This window comes from Thermobia domestica, chromosome 5 (assembly GCF_964235325.1).
Source record: "Thermobia domestica chromosome 5, izTheDome1.hap1.1, whole genome shotgun sequence".
NCBI classification, from domain to species: domain Eukaryota; kingdom Metazoa; phylum Arthropoda; class Insecta; order Zygentoma; family Lepismatidae; genus Thermobia; species Thermobia domestica.
This window is the reverse complement of record NC_137458.1, coordinates 205893851-205911427: the sequence shown is the minus strand read 5'-3', so window position 1 is coordinate 205911427 and position 17577 is coordinate 205893851. Positions and strand designations below refer to the sequence as shown.

Below are 17577 nucleotides of genomic sequence, written 5' to 3'. Positions count from 1 at the left end.
AACAAAACTATTAATGAAAGCCGTAAAAATACTTGTGACAGAAACAAAGTATTTACGAGGAAATGCGCATTACTTTGTTTAATCCGTAATTGGCACCATTCATCAATATGATAAATGTGATATGGAAAAGTGCTTAGTAGAAGAGCCATTCCAAAGAAAAATTCAATTTTAGTGGAACGTAGAACAAAAAATGTAGTTTTTATATATCAGTAGTGCTGCTTTCCAGAGACTAAGTTCGAAAAAAATGAACCTAGACCCTTTCGTCCCTCGAAACTGTACTTACAAGGAAATTTATTTTCCCTCCATTCTGCCATAGAGTAACATACGTAGTCTTAAAAGAGCAATAGACAATCTACATGTTACCGCCAGATAAATATGTAATTGAGATATAATTACACATATACACTCATAACAGTCGCGTCCTTACAGCGCAGAGGTTCTATGTCCAATTTTCGAAATTTTACAGGAGAGCAAAAATAATGGACATACATAGGCCAACATTTCAATCATTATTTCTTGTAAACAAAAACGATTTCGTATGCTTTCTTATCGTCATGTGAAAGAGCACATCATGCGACATCTGTAAGTATAAAAAACTGAATTTCGAAAAAAAAAAATGGAACCTTTGCGCTCTAAGGACGTATATATATATATGATCAATAGATAGAAGTCAAACTCTAGCATACTGGGTGATACGGAATGATTTAAGCCTGTAGGGAATAGGGTCATCAAGAACGTAAGATACAAAGACGGAGCCATACTCCAACAGATACTTTCGAAGTCATGCTTTCGTAATCTGGTGGTTAGTGTCACGGACAAGCGTGGAGATGCTCACTTTACATGAGTTTGAACTATATCAACCAAAAAATATTTAAGCATTGGAAAACATTAACAATGGAAAACATTAAGGAACTAATTTGCATCTTACTGCGAAAAACATTCGTATATTACGTATGAGTTTATTAAAAAAATCAACTTATGAATGAATCATAGACACGTAATATAGGAAATTAAATCACATACATTAAGCCAAACGATAAATCCCCCTTTTGTTTCTAATGTGCAGAGGTCCCGAGTTTGGTTTTCGGTGAGAGAGCACACACACACACAAAAAAAAAAAAGTTTTACAATTATTTACTTTCACTAATTATCTGTCTCCTTTAGTCCAAAGGGCATAATCGTCCAAAGGGCGTTAAACTAAAATAAATAAATAAATAAATAAATAAATAAATAAATAATAAATAAAAACATTTCTTTCTACTATTTCTTTTTTTGTGTGTGTGTGTGTGTCTCTAATGTATTTCTTGTTTAACAGAAAGCAATATGGGAAAATGTGAAACAACTACTTAATCAGTATTTCGAACAGTTATTCAGTATTTCGTATGAAAGAAAAATGGTTACTACATTACATCTATTATAGGTTATTTTAAGTACTACAAAACTTGTTAGTAAACGTTTGCTAATGAAATCTTGGCAATACTTGCTAGCTCTTAATTCTTGTGTGGAGCAAATAGACTTTGGCAAGGATGAGAGGCATTGTGGGAGAATGGATACTGTATAATCAGAGACAGGATTGTAGAAATAAAGGAAGGACTCAATATAGAATCTTGTTTGAGTCCAGTACTCTCAGATATACTAGACAGGGAAAAGTAGACAATACAAAGAAGAGGGGAAAGACTGCTTCTTTTTGCCGTTCTGTAGATGAATGTTTAGGAATATGGATGGGAACAAACAGGCAGGTGGAGAAATTCGTAAGAGACGTGGAAGATAAACAGAAAGGCATCAGACTAGAAAATGAGATAGAAGTAGACACGGAGATAAATTACCTAGATATCAAAATAAAAAGGTCGATTGAAGGAGAACTTATTACATCCTAGTTCAGAAAAGAGTGAATACCGAGTATGTATTGCCACAAAAGAAGTGATGAATGAGGGTACGAAGAATTTCATTAAAAAAAAAAAAAAGTATGGAGGAAAGAACAGGAGATTTAAACACAGATGAAGAACAGAAAAAAAGAGATTTAAAGAATTTCTGAACACTACTGAGGCGAAACGAATACAATGAATAGGGTAGAGTATGAAACGTAGCAAGAGAGAGGACGGAAGAAGAAGGAGACAAAAACAAAAAAAAAAACTTGATTTGGTATAAGGAGCCTTGGTAAAGAAACAGAGGAGATAAAGAGGATACTTCGAAAACCAGGAATTACGATATACACGAAAGAAGGAAGCAGAATAACTGAAGTAGTCACAAAAACCAAGAGGAAAGCAATGGTACACAAAAATCAAAGGGGGTAACAGATAAAGTAGGATGAGCGGAGTGTAACGAAATTTATAGGAGAAACCAAAAAGAATAAGTAGAAATTAAATGAAATGAAATCTTTGAGTTTTACGTCCCACGGTTATGCCGGCCAGGCTAAAGGAAACGGTGATGAAATAATGAATGAAATGGTGGAATGAAGAAAGTAGGAGGAAACGAGAGAACCCTGAAAAAACCCATGCACACGGTGTTTGTTCACACAAAGTTCACTTGGCGCAAGTTGGGATCGAACCAGGGAATCCAAGCACCAGACATGAACGCTCTACCATTGAGCTACCGCGGCCCCAAAAGAAAAAAAAGATTGAAGAAAGGATAAAGCAGCACAAGGATGCCGTAAGATTGAGCATGGACAACAACGCAATATATAAGCATCAGAAAGAGACAAACCTGGGAAGGAGCAGAGGTCATAGAAACAGAGAACAGTACATTGGTGAGAAAATGGAAAAAAAAGTCAAGGAAATCATGAAGGCCGGAGACACGGTGATGAATAACAATGGAAGGTTTGTGATAAATAAAGAATGGGAGAGGATTTTACTTAAAGAGAAAGAAAGGAAAAAGAAGAAAGAACGAAAACAAATTAATATGAGTACATAAACAAGGATAATAAAAGAACATTATGAGTACATAAACAAGGATAATAAAAGGACAATATGAGTACATAAACAAGGATAATAAAAGGACAATAACTTATCCAGCAAAACCGTATACTCTTAATTGGACAAGTACGCAGCTGCACAAGTGAAAGTGGAAAAATACAAATGTTATTTTTTAATGAAGAGGCGAAGCCTAATTAAAAGTTGATCTCCGGAAGGTACACAAGAGATGACCAAATTCCAAGCAGCCAGACGGAGTGGAAGTCTGATGAAGACACAGCTAGTGTGTTGAAATTATTACGTGATTGTGTTTTTATACTGATTACGTGATTTATTCTTATCACATAACCTTGCTCAGTGTGTTGTTTTAGTTTGGTATTCAGAAGTAAAACATTTACCATTATTTAAAAAAAAAAAGCATAAGTAGAAGGCTCCTACTATAATTCGAAATAAAAGGATCTCTATTGTATATTGATCTTTGCAACTTCGATCCAGCCTGAACACACATATGCTAAGAAATGTGTATAGTCGAAAACACGTCCAACAGCCAAAGTAAGGAACTTTTGATAAGCCTTACACGGCGAATCCTACTTTCTCTTGGATAAAGCTGATGGTTAAATAGAAGTGAATTATAATTTTAATACAAAATACTGAATCAGCATGAGTTCGCCGTAAGAACATATTGGTAAAGATATATATATTACGGTTTTTGCACCATTCTACTGAAGAACACTGGGTCTACTGAAGAACACTGTAGAATATACGAGGTGTGGCAATTAAATAACGAGACAAGTGTCATAAATGTGATGTACAGCAAAGAAAGTTACAATTGACTGTTATCCCCTTCAATATACTCCCTTCCCTTATCTATACACCGCTGCATACGTGCCTTCCATTGATCAAAGCAATGCTGTAGGTCATCAGATGTCACCCTGTTCAACAACTCTGTCATTTTTCGTTTCACCTCTTCCACGTGAGTTTCCTTCAATGCACTTTTCACTTTTGGGAATAGATAAAAATCACAGGGAGCCAATGGGGAATACGAAGGATGGTAGAGCACAGGAATGCGCTTGGCTGCTAAAAACTGCTTCACAGAAAGCGCATTATGGGCATGCGCATTGTCCTGATGGAGGATCCATGCATCGTTCTTCTACAAATCCAGTCTCTTCTTCCTTATTCTTTCTCTCAGCTTGATTAGGACTTCTTTGTAGTAGGTCTGATTCACCGTTTGATCCTGAGGCACTCATTCAGTCATGATGATACCCCTGATATCGAAAAAAAAAAAACGATCAGCATTGCCTTCACTTTTAACCTGCTCATTCGTGCATTTTTCATTCTTGGCGATGTGGGAGTCTTCCAGTGCATGGATTGACGCTTAGTCTCGGGGTCATGTTTCATCCATGTTTCATCACATGTGATGACACGTGTTAGCAAGTCTAGCTCTGCTTTGAGTCGTTCCATGACGTCACAGCATGTGGTCTTTCAAATGCCTTTTTGTTCCTGAGAGAGGTTTTTTCGGGACAATTTTTGTACATACAAACTTTTGTCATGTTTAAATTGTCATGCAAAATTTGTCTTACTGTCTCTTTGTTAATGTTCGTCATGTCTGTGATCATCCGAATACTCAGACGTCTGTCTTTCCGCACAAGTTCATTAATTTTTTGAACATTTTCGTCCGTTCTTGAACTCAAAGGGCGGCCGGATCGTTCATCATCTTCAACCTCCTCCCTACCTTCTGAAAATCGTTTGTGCCACTCGAAAACTCGCGAACGTGACATAGCATTATCACCATACATCTCTTTTACCATTGCACAGCATTCCGTCGGTGTTCTTTTAAATTTCATCAGAAATTTGATGTTAATGCGCTGCTCAACTTACTGTTCACAATGATTCCGGCACTACTACAGAACAACTGTCCTCTTCATGCAAGCCTGTAAAGAAAAGAAAAGCTTTCAGAATCATGGAACAAACAGTGGCTGCTTATGAAGGTTCAAGATCAACAACACATCAATAGCTACCTCCCCCCACGATCCTGAGCGACAGGAGGTGGGCAGTCTCGTTATTTTATTGCCACACCTCGTATATTTGCTTGATATTTCGTTTATATGGGCTACTAACGTGTTAAAATCGGTTCGTTGGTTGGTTTGGAATTTAACGTTTTTAGAACCGAAGTTATATAATGCGTGGAACTACAGCTTGATGCCGAATACGAACAACACGAGCTATTACCGGGAATCGAACCTGGGTTGCATGTTATCCGCACAACCACGAGGCAATTAATTGTTGACAAAAAGTGAGTATACGCCAATACACCACATGTATTGGTATACGGAAGCGCAAAAGCAAGAGACACCTATTTGCGACATAACATGCGTTCTCGCACCGATCTTATTTGTATGAAACTATCTTACATTATCGTTTTTGTAACAACGATTTGTGTTAAATTGTACCTTAGGTGCCTGAGAGTCACATCCTTTTTTTAAAAAAATAGTTCAGAAATAAAATAATAATATTATAATTTCTGTGTTTAATTTTCTGGAGAATACAAAATACTACTTACTAAATTAATCTGTTTTGACATTGTCTTGTTACTTGCTTAATTTGTTACAATGAAATTATAATTGAATTGAAAACATATCCTTTCAGAAAAGAGAACATACCGACATTCCAAAATATTTCACTAAGTGGTATTTTCTAGAACTAAATACAAATAATTACGTAGAGAAGTTACAGGATTAAATTGAGGCGCGACTGTTGAGCACCCAAACATCAAAAGTTTACAAAATACTTTAAAAAAAAAAAAAAAAAAAAAAAAAAAAAAAAAAAAAAAAAGTGATCTTAAAGTTGGGCAGCTGAAAAAGATGATAAAATATTTTTCCTGTCAATTGTTTGTTCATCGACCATTTTGTTCGATTGTCCGTTGCTTCCATAATAAAAGAAAAGATGACACTGCTGCATGTTGATCAGAATGTTGCAAAACTAAAAGTATTTTATTCTATATTTTAACACGTTTTATTTTTTTATTTTTATTTTATTTTATTTTATTTTATTAACTTTATTTTTATTTATTTATTTTATTTTATTTTATTTTATTAACTTTATTTTTATTTATTTATTTATTTTTATTTTTATTTTTTTTTTTTTTGTCTGGGAAATCGACACAAGACGACTCAAGAAGGCCTTAATTCTCATTTTGTCTTGACCATTCCTACAGGTGCCAATGGTCTAGTTCGGCATGGTTACTTACTTATAATTGCTCTTCGAAACGAAATTCCAAGAATCAGTGCTGAGAAGTATCAGTTTTCCCTCTACGAAATTCCCTCGTAACAGCGAGGAAGAAAATTAGACCCATATTTAAATCTTTTGCTTCTAATTTAATTATTTTACGCTTTTACTACCTTCAAACTTTTGGAATATACAAAGGAAACGGAGGTACTTTTGACAAAACGTCATTTACAGGATATGTGACTTTTTCTTTTATATAGTGGTATTGTACGTACAACAGTAAAGAAGTGGGGTACAGCATAGTAGGTAAAGAGAAATACATTAATTGCAGTACAGCACGATCAACTGCTCTGTTGTAAGCTGAAAAAAAAAGAAACAATGGAACACAGAAAATTAAAAAAAGAAAAAACAGTAATATAATACTACTTACGTTTCGAAGATGGTTGTTGACAGCAGTAGTGGTGCTGTTCCATTACTACGCGCGGGTGCGTGAAGATTTATAAGGGAGAAAAACTACAGAAGTAGTAAGTACCTTGTACAAATACAACAACAGCTCGATAGCCGTGCATGTTAGAACTTCATGCTAGTGATTCCGGGAGTCGGGAGTTCGAATCTTCTACATTTCAGCTACTTTTGTTAATTTATGCCGATTGCCGCATCACCTCGACTTCTGCTTGTACTCTACCAGGGATTGATCCAGAACGTACTCCTGGGGAAAGAGGGAAGGCTGAAAGATTTTTTAAGTTTCTCTCTCACCAGACTTTTGCAGCACTTGTGCCTGTGCTGCTAGGGTAACATAAAGAGCAGCCAGCATATCCGAAAATTCCATTTTTAAGAGGACAATTTCTATATTTCTTTTGTCAATATATAAAAATGACAGATTTTGGCATGAGAAAACTATTTAATCGTTTGAAATGAGCTTTCAACCATAGCACTTGACTTGGCAAGTTTCTATTTGGCAGAGTTATCATATACGCCAAATATTAAATATTTCAAGAGCTTCTCATGTCAACGAGATGAAACTCGTCATATCAACTCCTTATTTACGTGCTCTAGCGTTTTCGAAAATTCTGCTTCTAAATGGAGTGAGGGAGAAATTTCTAAAATATTTTAATTTCCCACTTTCTATTCATAAAATGGATGAAGTGTGTAAATGTTCGAAATGTTTTAAACTAGTTTTTGAACATAATCATCATTTGGGTCTATTAAAAAAAAAAAAAAAAAAAAAAAAAAAAAAATCAACTCGTCTTGATTGAAAAATCCAGAAAGTAAAATCGGGAAAATTCCGGATTTCTGACAAATTTCAGAATTCGAAAAAAATTATTTTCCTTTTTATAATACTAAGAATGTATGATGCAAGTTAAGCTGAAACTTATATCCTAAAGAATACACTACTCAATCTCTTAATGGTTAATGAGACGTAGCCCAAAAGCACGATGTACTCCTAATATTTAACTTTTGTTTTTCTGTGATATTGTCCAGAGATAAGACATATATCACACCAAGATAAACAAAATGGCATAATTAAGATAAGTTATCATGCGTAGTTTCCGAGAAAATCGTGAGAAACTAATTTTTATGAACTTAAAATATGCGTCGCTTGTTGGCAATATGATGCAATTGATAACTTTTATGCTGGAATAGTATTATTATTATTATTATTATTATTATTATTATTATTATTATTATTATTATTATTATTATTATTATTATTATTATTCATTTATGTACTGTAAATGAAATATATGAACTGTTAAGTAGAAGATTTTATCTATTGTTTTTTGATATCTTCTGACAGTAATGCACATAATACTTGTAAATACGCAATGACTATCACGGACAAGGGCATATTAATGTAAGGAATACTTTGCAGACTACCAATAAATAACAGATAAACGATAATTGCAACGATGTACGGTAACTAACTTAGGCATGTCAGGTGCGCGAAGGGCACGTTCCAAACGCCCGGGGGACGTCCCTTCCTCTTTAGTAACGACTGTATTCATATATCTCTATATTTGAAAAAAAGTCCTGACTGAGTGAGTGTCTCACTGACTGCTCAACGTTCAGGCCAACCAGCTTAAGCTAGAAACTTGAATTTTGTACCCAGGAAAGGATTTTTGGAGATTCGACGGGGCAGTAGCAGAAGAGGATGACAATTACTTTCTTAAAATTTCCATAATTAGTGTTACCCACGAAACGAAACGAGATGAGAAAAAGGTTTTATTGTCTCGTCTTTTTATTTCGTAAAAGTCTCGCCTAAATTCCCAAACACTTCTCTCTCGTCTTAAATCGATTCTAGGCAAGCCTTTTTCGTTTCCCCTTCGAGAATTTCCATCTCGTGTGTCGTAAATGTATATACAGTAGATTACCGACTATCCGGTCTGATGTTGCAGAAGGGCAAGCCGGATAACAAAAATGCCGAGTACATTGAAGACTATGATTAGTACTATGATTGTTGCTCCACACATACCATTAAAAACACACTTTTTACATCACATTCCGTCTTATTAATATTACATGAATGCTTAGTACAGACAATTTATAAATATTTGTTAATATTGTAACATAAGTTTAAACGATATTACACGAAAAGGAAGTCAAAAAGAATAAAAGTAGTGTACACATCTTAAAATAAGTTTAATAATGTCTAATTTAGTTGTAGGAAACATGATAAAAAAAAATGTAAATCAAGAGTTCTCAACTTTTACACTGGCGTACTGCCGTAGCGCATCACGATCAAAAATTAACTAGGCCTAAAAGTGTCAAAATATATAGTTTCTAGTTTTTGAAAATGTCCTTGACCAATGACTGTTTCTTCTTGGCACAGTCGCATTTTTATGAAAGCGTTATAAGTTTAGTAGATCGTTTACAAAACATTTCTCATTTTATTATGAAGTTTTCTCTCTTTCTTTCTTTTTCTGTCTCTTAACTAGGACGGATAGTGCAGAGTCTACTGTACTTGACTTTTGGAAATAACGCAAACAGCAGTCTTTGTGGAATAATTTATTAATAGGACCAGTGGCGGCTCGTTTCTGAACCCAGCATGATATGCGCAAAATGAAGAGCAATTTGCTTAGAAGCTATCTGGATACAATATGCTGATGGACTGTAGGATATCCCCGTGTCCTATTTGCTTGCGTTGCACAAAATTAATGTAGGAATTCGGCAGGGACGGCGCCAGAAAAGTTTGATGGGGTGGGCGGACAATGAAAATAAGAACTGGGCAACGTAGACATTTTTTTTGGACAATAAATAAGTTTCAATCTTTAAACTCTTTAGTTAGCTAAGGCTCAGACCGAAATAGGGGAGGGACAAGGATGTGGAAAACAGCTGTCTTGGCCTTATAGAAGGTACAATTCCGGCATTCACCTGGTGGGACTGAAGGAATGCAGGACTTAGTGTGGGCTGCGAGAGTTCGTGGCTATATGCTCGACCTACCGAATTCCGCGTAGCAGATACACTACCTCTACTTCCAGTTTTTTAACCATAATAACGGTGTGTACTGTGTAGTCGATGAAGTTCAAGACAGCTTTACCTTCTCTCCCTCCAAGAATGCACATGAATGCATAGAAATAAAGAAGGTTCAAAGAACTCAGACTAACAGATAATTACCTTTCGTTAATATCATAAAATACACAATAAGTAAGTAAAGTAAAACAAGAATAAAATAGGCTATTGCAAACATTTTTATCTTTGAAGCATTTTTTACAAAAAAGCAAGAGACAAAAAATATAAATCATTTACATTTTCTCTCGTATATCCTTAATTTGTGCACATTAGATTTTTTGACGTAATCTCTATATGCAACAGCAAAGATCTATGTTACTAAAAGAATAGGGAAATTCGACAGCATAATTGTTTGATCATACCTTACAGAAATCTCTGAAACTGAAATTCAATTTGAAGAAAAAAATAAAACAATTATAAATTGGATAAAGAAGTAAATAGCAATTAACTAAACTTCATCATGATCCACAGAAACAACAATGCATTTTAAACAATGAAGGGCTGATCACATGGTACGAACAAGCTCACAATAAACTTTTATACCTGCACTTTAATGGAGTAGCTACATTGCGTTGATTATTATGTTCAACATCGAATAATTTTACCACATTCTCTACAGCAATAGTCATTACAAGTTTTCTTTCTACTGAAAGGAAACAAAGATCGCTTAGGCTACAGTTTGCCATTCGATTTCTTAGATATGTTTTAACCCGTCTAAGACACGAAAAAGAACGTTCACATGGTGAACTAGATAACAGGAATGGCGACAGCAATTACGGCTACTTTGTGAATTTCATGAAAAGCAACTTTGAAACGGTCCATCACTTCAGTAAACTGAGAAACGGAGGTAATTTTGCATTGCTTTTCCTCCTCATAACGTTTCAAAACTTTCAAGAGAAGTTTCATTTCCACCTCTCTACTATCGACATCACATCCATGACTGCAAGTGGTTCAATTTTCCCAAATGAGAGGAAATGTCCACTTTTAGGATGAAGACTGCTTATTCCAGTGTAAATTGGAGTTCAGCTGTATCTGGAATTATGTTTGTAAATAAAATCATTGTTCATTGCAGAGTTGAACGGGGTCCTAGAACCTATTACATTACAATCAATAGTAATACCTATTGCTTTTGAAGTACAGGATGTCACCTTTATTATTCTACTTCTGTTGGGGTGGGCAAGGCCATTCATCGGGTGGGCGGTCGCCCACCCTTAGTGCCGTCCCTGGAATTCGGGAACTTTTAATTTTGACACATATTAATGATAATAAAGTATGCTTTAGCCCCTTGTGGCGTAGTTGCTAACACTCTCGTCTTTGGTGCGAGCGATTCCGGGTTCGATTCCCGGTGGGGACACTCGGTCGAAAAAGTGTAACAGCTTTTTCAGGCCAGCCATTTTCAGTGAGATTTTCCTGAGTTTCCCTCATTCACACTAGGGAAATGCTGGGATGATGCCTAACATACAGGTCTCAGGCCGCTTCCTTCCTTCCCTTTCCTCGGATAGTGTGCTCGCCGAGGGACCTCACCCTCACACGTGACGGGCTAAATGGCCTTAGATGCCGACAGCTCAGAAATCTAATCCCTAATCTCTAATAAAATATACTGGTTGTATCCCTTATTAATATTGTCTGAAAGCTTATGTTTAGCAGATTGTAGAAATATATGTCATAGGAAATATATCTGTGTATTCATCTATTTTCATGCCTGAGACGATAGAAAGCCAAAATATTATATAATTTTCCAAACTCTAATGCAGCATAACTATTTAAATTCGGTCGCAGAGGACCCAATACAAATTGAAACATTAATGAAAGTGAGATATAAATTATGAGAATGTAAGTGAACATACAGTAGAAGGTTGGCTCTAAAAATTCTGTCGTAGTGACTTACTCTTGAAGGACAAGGAAGATCACTAACGTCGTTCGGTTGTTGAACACTACGAATTGAAGCTGATCCCCGAAGCAGTTCTGCGGAAAACAACAACACGAGAAGTTGCAAAGAAACTAGGCGTTGATCATTCGATCGTAGTATGGCATTTTGAGAAACTAGAAAAGGTGAAAAGATGAATGACTTGACCAAGAACCAAAGAAATCGATGATTTACATCTGCTTTACATTGCTGCTACGTATGAGCGACGAAAACGATACATTTTTCGAACATATTCACACAGGCAAGGAAAACTAAATATTCTACGGTAAGCGACATGTCCTATCCATGTTTGAAGTTATATGACTAGTCAACCTTCACCTCGGTGTTGTCAAAATTCAGCATATATCAATAGATATAATAAGTCACAGCTAGGCTTAAACAATGCATATGCATCAAACCTACACTACTTGACTCATAACAGGTCACGTAATCAAACCCACACTACTTGACTCGTGTTTTAATACAATCTATCAACTGTAGCCTCTTTCGCCGCTCCCTGTTTCTTCTGCCACCATATATACTAGCACGTTCTTCATGACGCAGTTCCTCTCAAGATAATGTTCCAAACAGTTTCTCTTCCTCGTTTCTATTACACCTAAAATTGTTCTTTTCTTTCCTACTATTTCTAACACTTTCTCATTTGTTTCCCGTTTCACTCAGCTAATTCTCTACATTCTTTACCAAGCACACATTTTCTAAAGCGGAAAATGATCCCTAAATACCTAAGCTCACTATTTTCAACAGATGCAAAATTGGATACCATTCTATCTACATGAATATTATCGATTACAGGAAACAGCTTCTCGCTATCTATCACCATATTTACTGTACAGTGATTAACGATAAAACCGGAAATGGTTGATTTGTACCGCTTCCGGTTTAAATATTACATTCATCACGGAACTCGACTCTTAACTATTGACTCTGTACATCGTGGCCAAAATTGATGGTAATTCATCAAATAGTCCTTGAGACTGCTTTTTTCTCCTGATGGACTGATGAACAGAATGAATATAAGGCTATAGAGTTTTGGTAAACTAAATTCATTAATGAGTGATGATGGAAGAAATACAATAAGCGAATGTTCTCAAAATGGTTGTTGAAGATTTCCTTGAAGATTTCTTTTCCTTCAATGCCTTTCCAATAAAGTAGTTTGCAGAGCTTTGGAGGAGCTGCAGGTGGGAAAACGATAATGTTTCAGACATACTGGCGACTTTTTTGTGGGTGAAAATAACACCTTCCTCATAAATCGGTAATTGCTTGCAGTAGCAATTCTCTACTTAAGTGATAAGACATCTCCAACTACAAGAAACTAATACAATTTACAGTATATATTCATTATGGTGCTTTTTTAAAATTATTTTAAGAGCTACTAGCTCGGAATGGCCACTTCCAGAATTTTTACTTTCCGCAATCCGGAAAGTAAAATTTCCGATTCCGGAAAATAAATTTTCCGGAATTCGGATTCCAGAAAATTTTAATCATCCCTAATATATATAATAGTCTACTTCTAATCATATTTCTCAATGGTTTACGGTCTCTCCTCTAAAGTTACTTAAAAGTATGTCATATCTGTTCTATACCAAGATAAAAGTGTGGATTTCTATGGACAAAAAATGAAACTTCTAGTGTTACGTCCAAATGATTATGGGCTTTAGGCTACAGAAGACGAATGATTAATGAAGTAGAGATAGAATGAAAGAAATGGAGAAATGAAAATGCGGGAGGAGACGGAAGAATTGCAAGAAAACCCTGCGGATATGAGAGACAAATAGAAGCTTCATATTCATTAGCTTCATATAAAGAGAATAAAAGTTAACTATTAATTAGCTTTGGACATTTATGGTTATAACCGATACCCATAACCGGTATTCAATCATAGGAAAACTCAATTGCCGACAACAGGCGTTATATTATCTTGTTAATAGGTAAATGCATGAAATTTGAAAAGTGAGCATTACACGTTTCAGGAATACTTATTTTTGAAGTACCACAAGAGAGTTGTACTTATTTCAGTGGTGAAATATTGGAATGATAATGGAAAGGCTGTCGGTTCGGAAAACCGGTCGAGAAACACAGCATTTTTCTTCTGATTTAAATCTTGAAGGGGAAATGTTCGTTTATCTGGTAATCATGGATGGAGACGTTAGGATGATCGGGAATACTAAAATTAAGATAAACATATTAAAATTAGAGAATGAAAAAGAAATTGCATTATTATATAGGACAGTTTAATTATAGTTTTGTCTCTCTCTCTCTTTGATATTTTTTAGAATATATCTTCTTGTTCTTCTTTAAGATGTTCTTATTCCTCTCTTAGCTGCGCTGTACATCGAGTATAGTTGTTCAGTGAATAAAACATATGTTATAGACATTATATCTCTTCCTTTCTTTTCTTTCTACCTGATTTCTGGAGATGAATGTTTCGACAAATAAGCTGCAGAGTCAATTTCCAAAAATAAAAATATCTACACTGTCACCGATACATATTGTGGTGCTTATCTTAACGTATGAGAGAAGAAATAGAGAAACTGATAATCTAAATCTTTTCTGAAATGATATTTTAATGATGATGCGAATCTAAGCCATAACTACACAATCCTATTTGTTACTTATCTAGTCAAATTAAAAACTCTACCCCATTCTTAAGCAACCTGGCTTCCTATATGTAAGAGTGATCACATACTTTGCACCGTGATGGATGTAAAGGCACATTTTTGATCGTGAGGATACAACCATTATATTGTATTGATATACTTTGAGAATCTTCGTAATTACAATTCCTACCCTTAAAGAACAAGCATTATTCTCTTAAACCACTGAATTTTCCCACTATATATTTTTTTAATGATAATACAATAGCCCTGTTACAAAAAGTTCTATCGTAAATTGGATTTCGTGTGATGAGTATGATGAATTTTTATGTGCCTTCTAAAAAAATCTATTTGACTTTGAGGATGTATATACGATGTCTACTTGGAGTTAATCACAGCGCCAGCACTAAAAGTGGTGACTAAAATATTTACTGCTAATGACTCACCAAGCGCAAATGAGACGAATGCGAATCCATAGATTGAATTACATTAATCAAATGTGGATAAGAAATTGAATTTCTTATAATAAAACCACGAGATTTCATTATAAAAAATTAACTTATACTAATGTAGATAAATTATAGTAGATATAATTTGGCACCAAGTTTTACCACAAATAAAAATTCTGGAAATAATAAGTACAAAACAAATAATATTATGGCAACATGGGGAAGTATAATGAAGTAAAGATGTGGCGATGTTTACAGCGAGTTACACACTTCTCGTTCAATATTTTTAAATATTTTTGATATAATTAAGTGATTTAAGCTCTCTGTTCAATCTTATATCTAAATAAAATTGATCAGTCTAAAGCTGAAAATTAATAAACTGAAATAAAATCTAGAAAAAATAAGAATTATGCGATATTAAAGTTGTGAAAATATTCATTTATGATAGAATTTGCGTAGAAATGCGATCCTCATCATTTCGATTAATAAATGCTTACCGTGACATCTACATTGATAATATCTCCATCTTGAAGTGGTCTATCGTCGGGAATGCCATGACATGCAACGTTATTTACTGATGTACACACAGATTTCGGGAATCCTTGGTAATTCAAAGGTGAAGGATATGCGTTATGAGCTATAATTAATTCGTGAGCTCGCCTATCTAATTCCTCAGTTGTAACACCAACCTACAAAAAAGATAAATATAAAATCAATTAGTTTTACCATAAAAACATTATTATATTAGCAGTTTATTTTTATACAATTATGAACAACTGTTGTTAGTTCTTGTTTAATTCCAATGTTCTCTAGTTATTGCAATCTCTGCTACTTACTGCCTGTTTCACAATTGTTACTCGCTCCCTACTTATCTTTATGTAAACTTTTTAGGACCCCTAACCACTTACACAACACTTTGTCATTAAATCTCACTACAATGAGAGAACACTGTTAAAATATACTATATCAGTTTACTACTCGTATTATTTATTTAAGAATTATTCTTATAGTTTTCTATCAACTACAAGAACTACAGCATGAATTTTGTTTAGTACTATACCTTCGAAAGCTTTACTAAAAAGTGAAACCTCCCTTATAGTGCAGTAAATGAAGCTCAAATTTTAATGAAGAAAGGAACAAATTGGTAACAAGCTAAAAATTAATACAGTTATTGACAATGATGTTCTAAACAACATACTAAAAATCCCCTGAAATCCCATTTGACCTTCGCCTCCATATTGGAAAATGGCCGCTGGAAGTGTCAAATGAACAATACCCAGATAAAAATAGCAATATCTTCGCAATGGTTGAACATAAAGAGAGAAACTTAATGTCGTTTTATAGAACATAGATAACACAATATTTTCTATAGAGAAACAATTTTTCATAAAACCCACACTTTTAGAAATATTTAGCTCTAAATTCTAAAATTTCGAAATCTACCGTCTAACTAATTTAAAATTTTATTGAGCTTAGGAAGTAATTATTAACAAGTTAAAATTTAACATAGATGTTGGTAAAGATTATTTAAATGACATACTAAAATCCCACAACTTCTTCGTTCGCCATATTGGAAAATCTCCAAATGTCCGAAGTAATTAATATTTTGTTAAATGAAATACAAAATCTGGACCGGGCTACATACTTGAGAAACTGTAAATGCAGTCGATCCGGAGTCAATTGGGATCAATGCTAGTGCGAGGGAGAAACATTAAGACGTGTCGTCCGCCGTCTTGAAATCAACTTGTTTATTTTAAATGGCAACATGGTTGTGTGTGACATATTAAACAACTTCCTCGTTCGAAGAGAAACCTAACAGTAAGGTTATTTTTCCAAACCCTGCAAGTGTTTTGAAGTCGTGAATAGATTTAGAATATATTATGTGTGAAATGCTGTGAAATGTGCTGTGCGAAGTTTCGAATTGAAGGATAAAGTAAAAAAACATTAAGGGTATTCTTTTATAGCCAGGAAAAGAGAGAGCTAACACACACAAGACAATTACGATCACATGACATGTTCAACATGCCCACCGTTCTGTTCTATGCATATCCTTAACCATGAGATCCACTGCTTGGCACTCTGCGAAGCATAGTTGGTGATATTTGTTCCCAGGCCGTAATGATTCTCCTTTTCAGGTAGCCAATGCCATTAATTTTACACTGGTAGACAATAGCTTTAAAGTGCCCCCAAAGATAGAATTCCAACGGAGTTAGGTCGGGAGACTTTGCTGGTCACTCAATTGGTCCATGCCGACCTATTCAGCAACGGGAAAGCCTTCATTGAACCATTGATTACATTACGACCATAATGCGGCGGTGCTCCACCTTGTTGCTAATATTGATGAAATCACCCTTCCTCGTTCAACAAACGCGCCGATTCGTAAACGGCTAAGCCTAAGGTTCGTCTGCATAGCCCGAGTACACTACTTGCCGCGAAGCCACATTGCAGAACGAACAACGAACTACAGGAAACTACATGAAAAGTACCTGGCGTAGTCCAAATGGTAGACAGTTGTCAGTCATCACAATAGATGAAGCATACATCCATCTCACTGCTTGTGGTAGGCACTCACACATACAGTACTGTGGCAGTGATGTAAATCGCCACCCAATTTTTTTCGCTACTGCCGGGAAAATTTTTCCCGCATGTTTACAGTTGTTATGGTCGACACTAGCAGCGATGTCAATGCCCGCCGCAATTATTTTGCCACTGCCAGGAAAGTTTTCCGCGTGGGTTTATCGTTCTTATGGAATTCAGTTATGCGAGAAAGTCACTGATATGCAAAGTTGGTAAAAACGTGAAAAAGAATTAAAGATATTTCCAGGCAACCATTATAACATCTATCTTTCAGATTGACATCCCACACTTGTACAATGCGGACTCTATGAAGGTGAAGGTCTATATGGACAAGATTTCGAGTAATATCGCCAGCACATATCCGTGTTTTTATCAGGAAAGAGAAC

At 35.2% G+C, this 17577-nt stretch overlaps 1 protein-coding gene across 2 annotated transcripts in view; it reads right to left on the bottom strand.

Moving 5' to 3' along the window:
* Positions 1–17577, bottom strand: part of LOC145686365 (methionine aminopeptidase 1D, mitochondrial) — a 72048-nt gene that overhangs the window by 34777 nt on the left and 19694 nt on the right. For both annotated transcript variants that reach the window (XM_081759628.1, XM_081759629.1), the window contains exon 4: positions 15112–15303. In XM_081759628.1, the coding sequence (XP_081615754.1) occupies positions 15112–15303 (192 nt within the window). The remainder of the gene's footprint in view (positions 1–15111; positions 15304–17577) is intronic.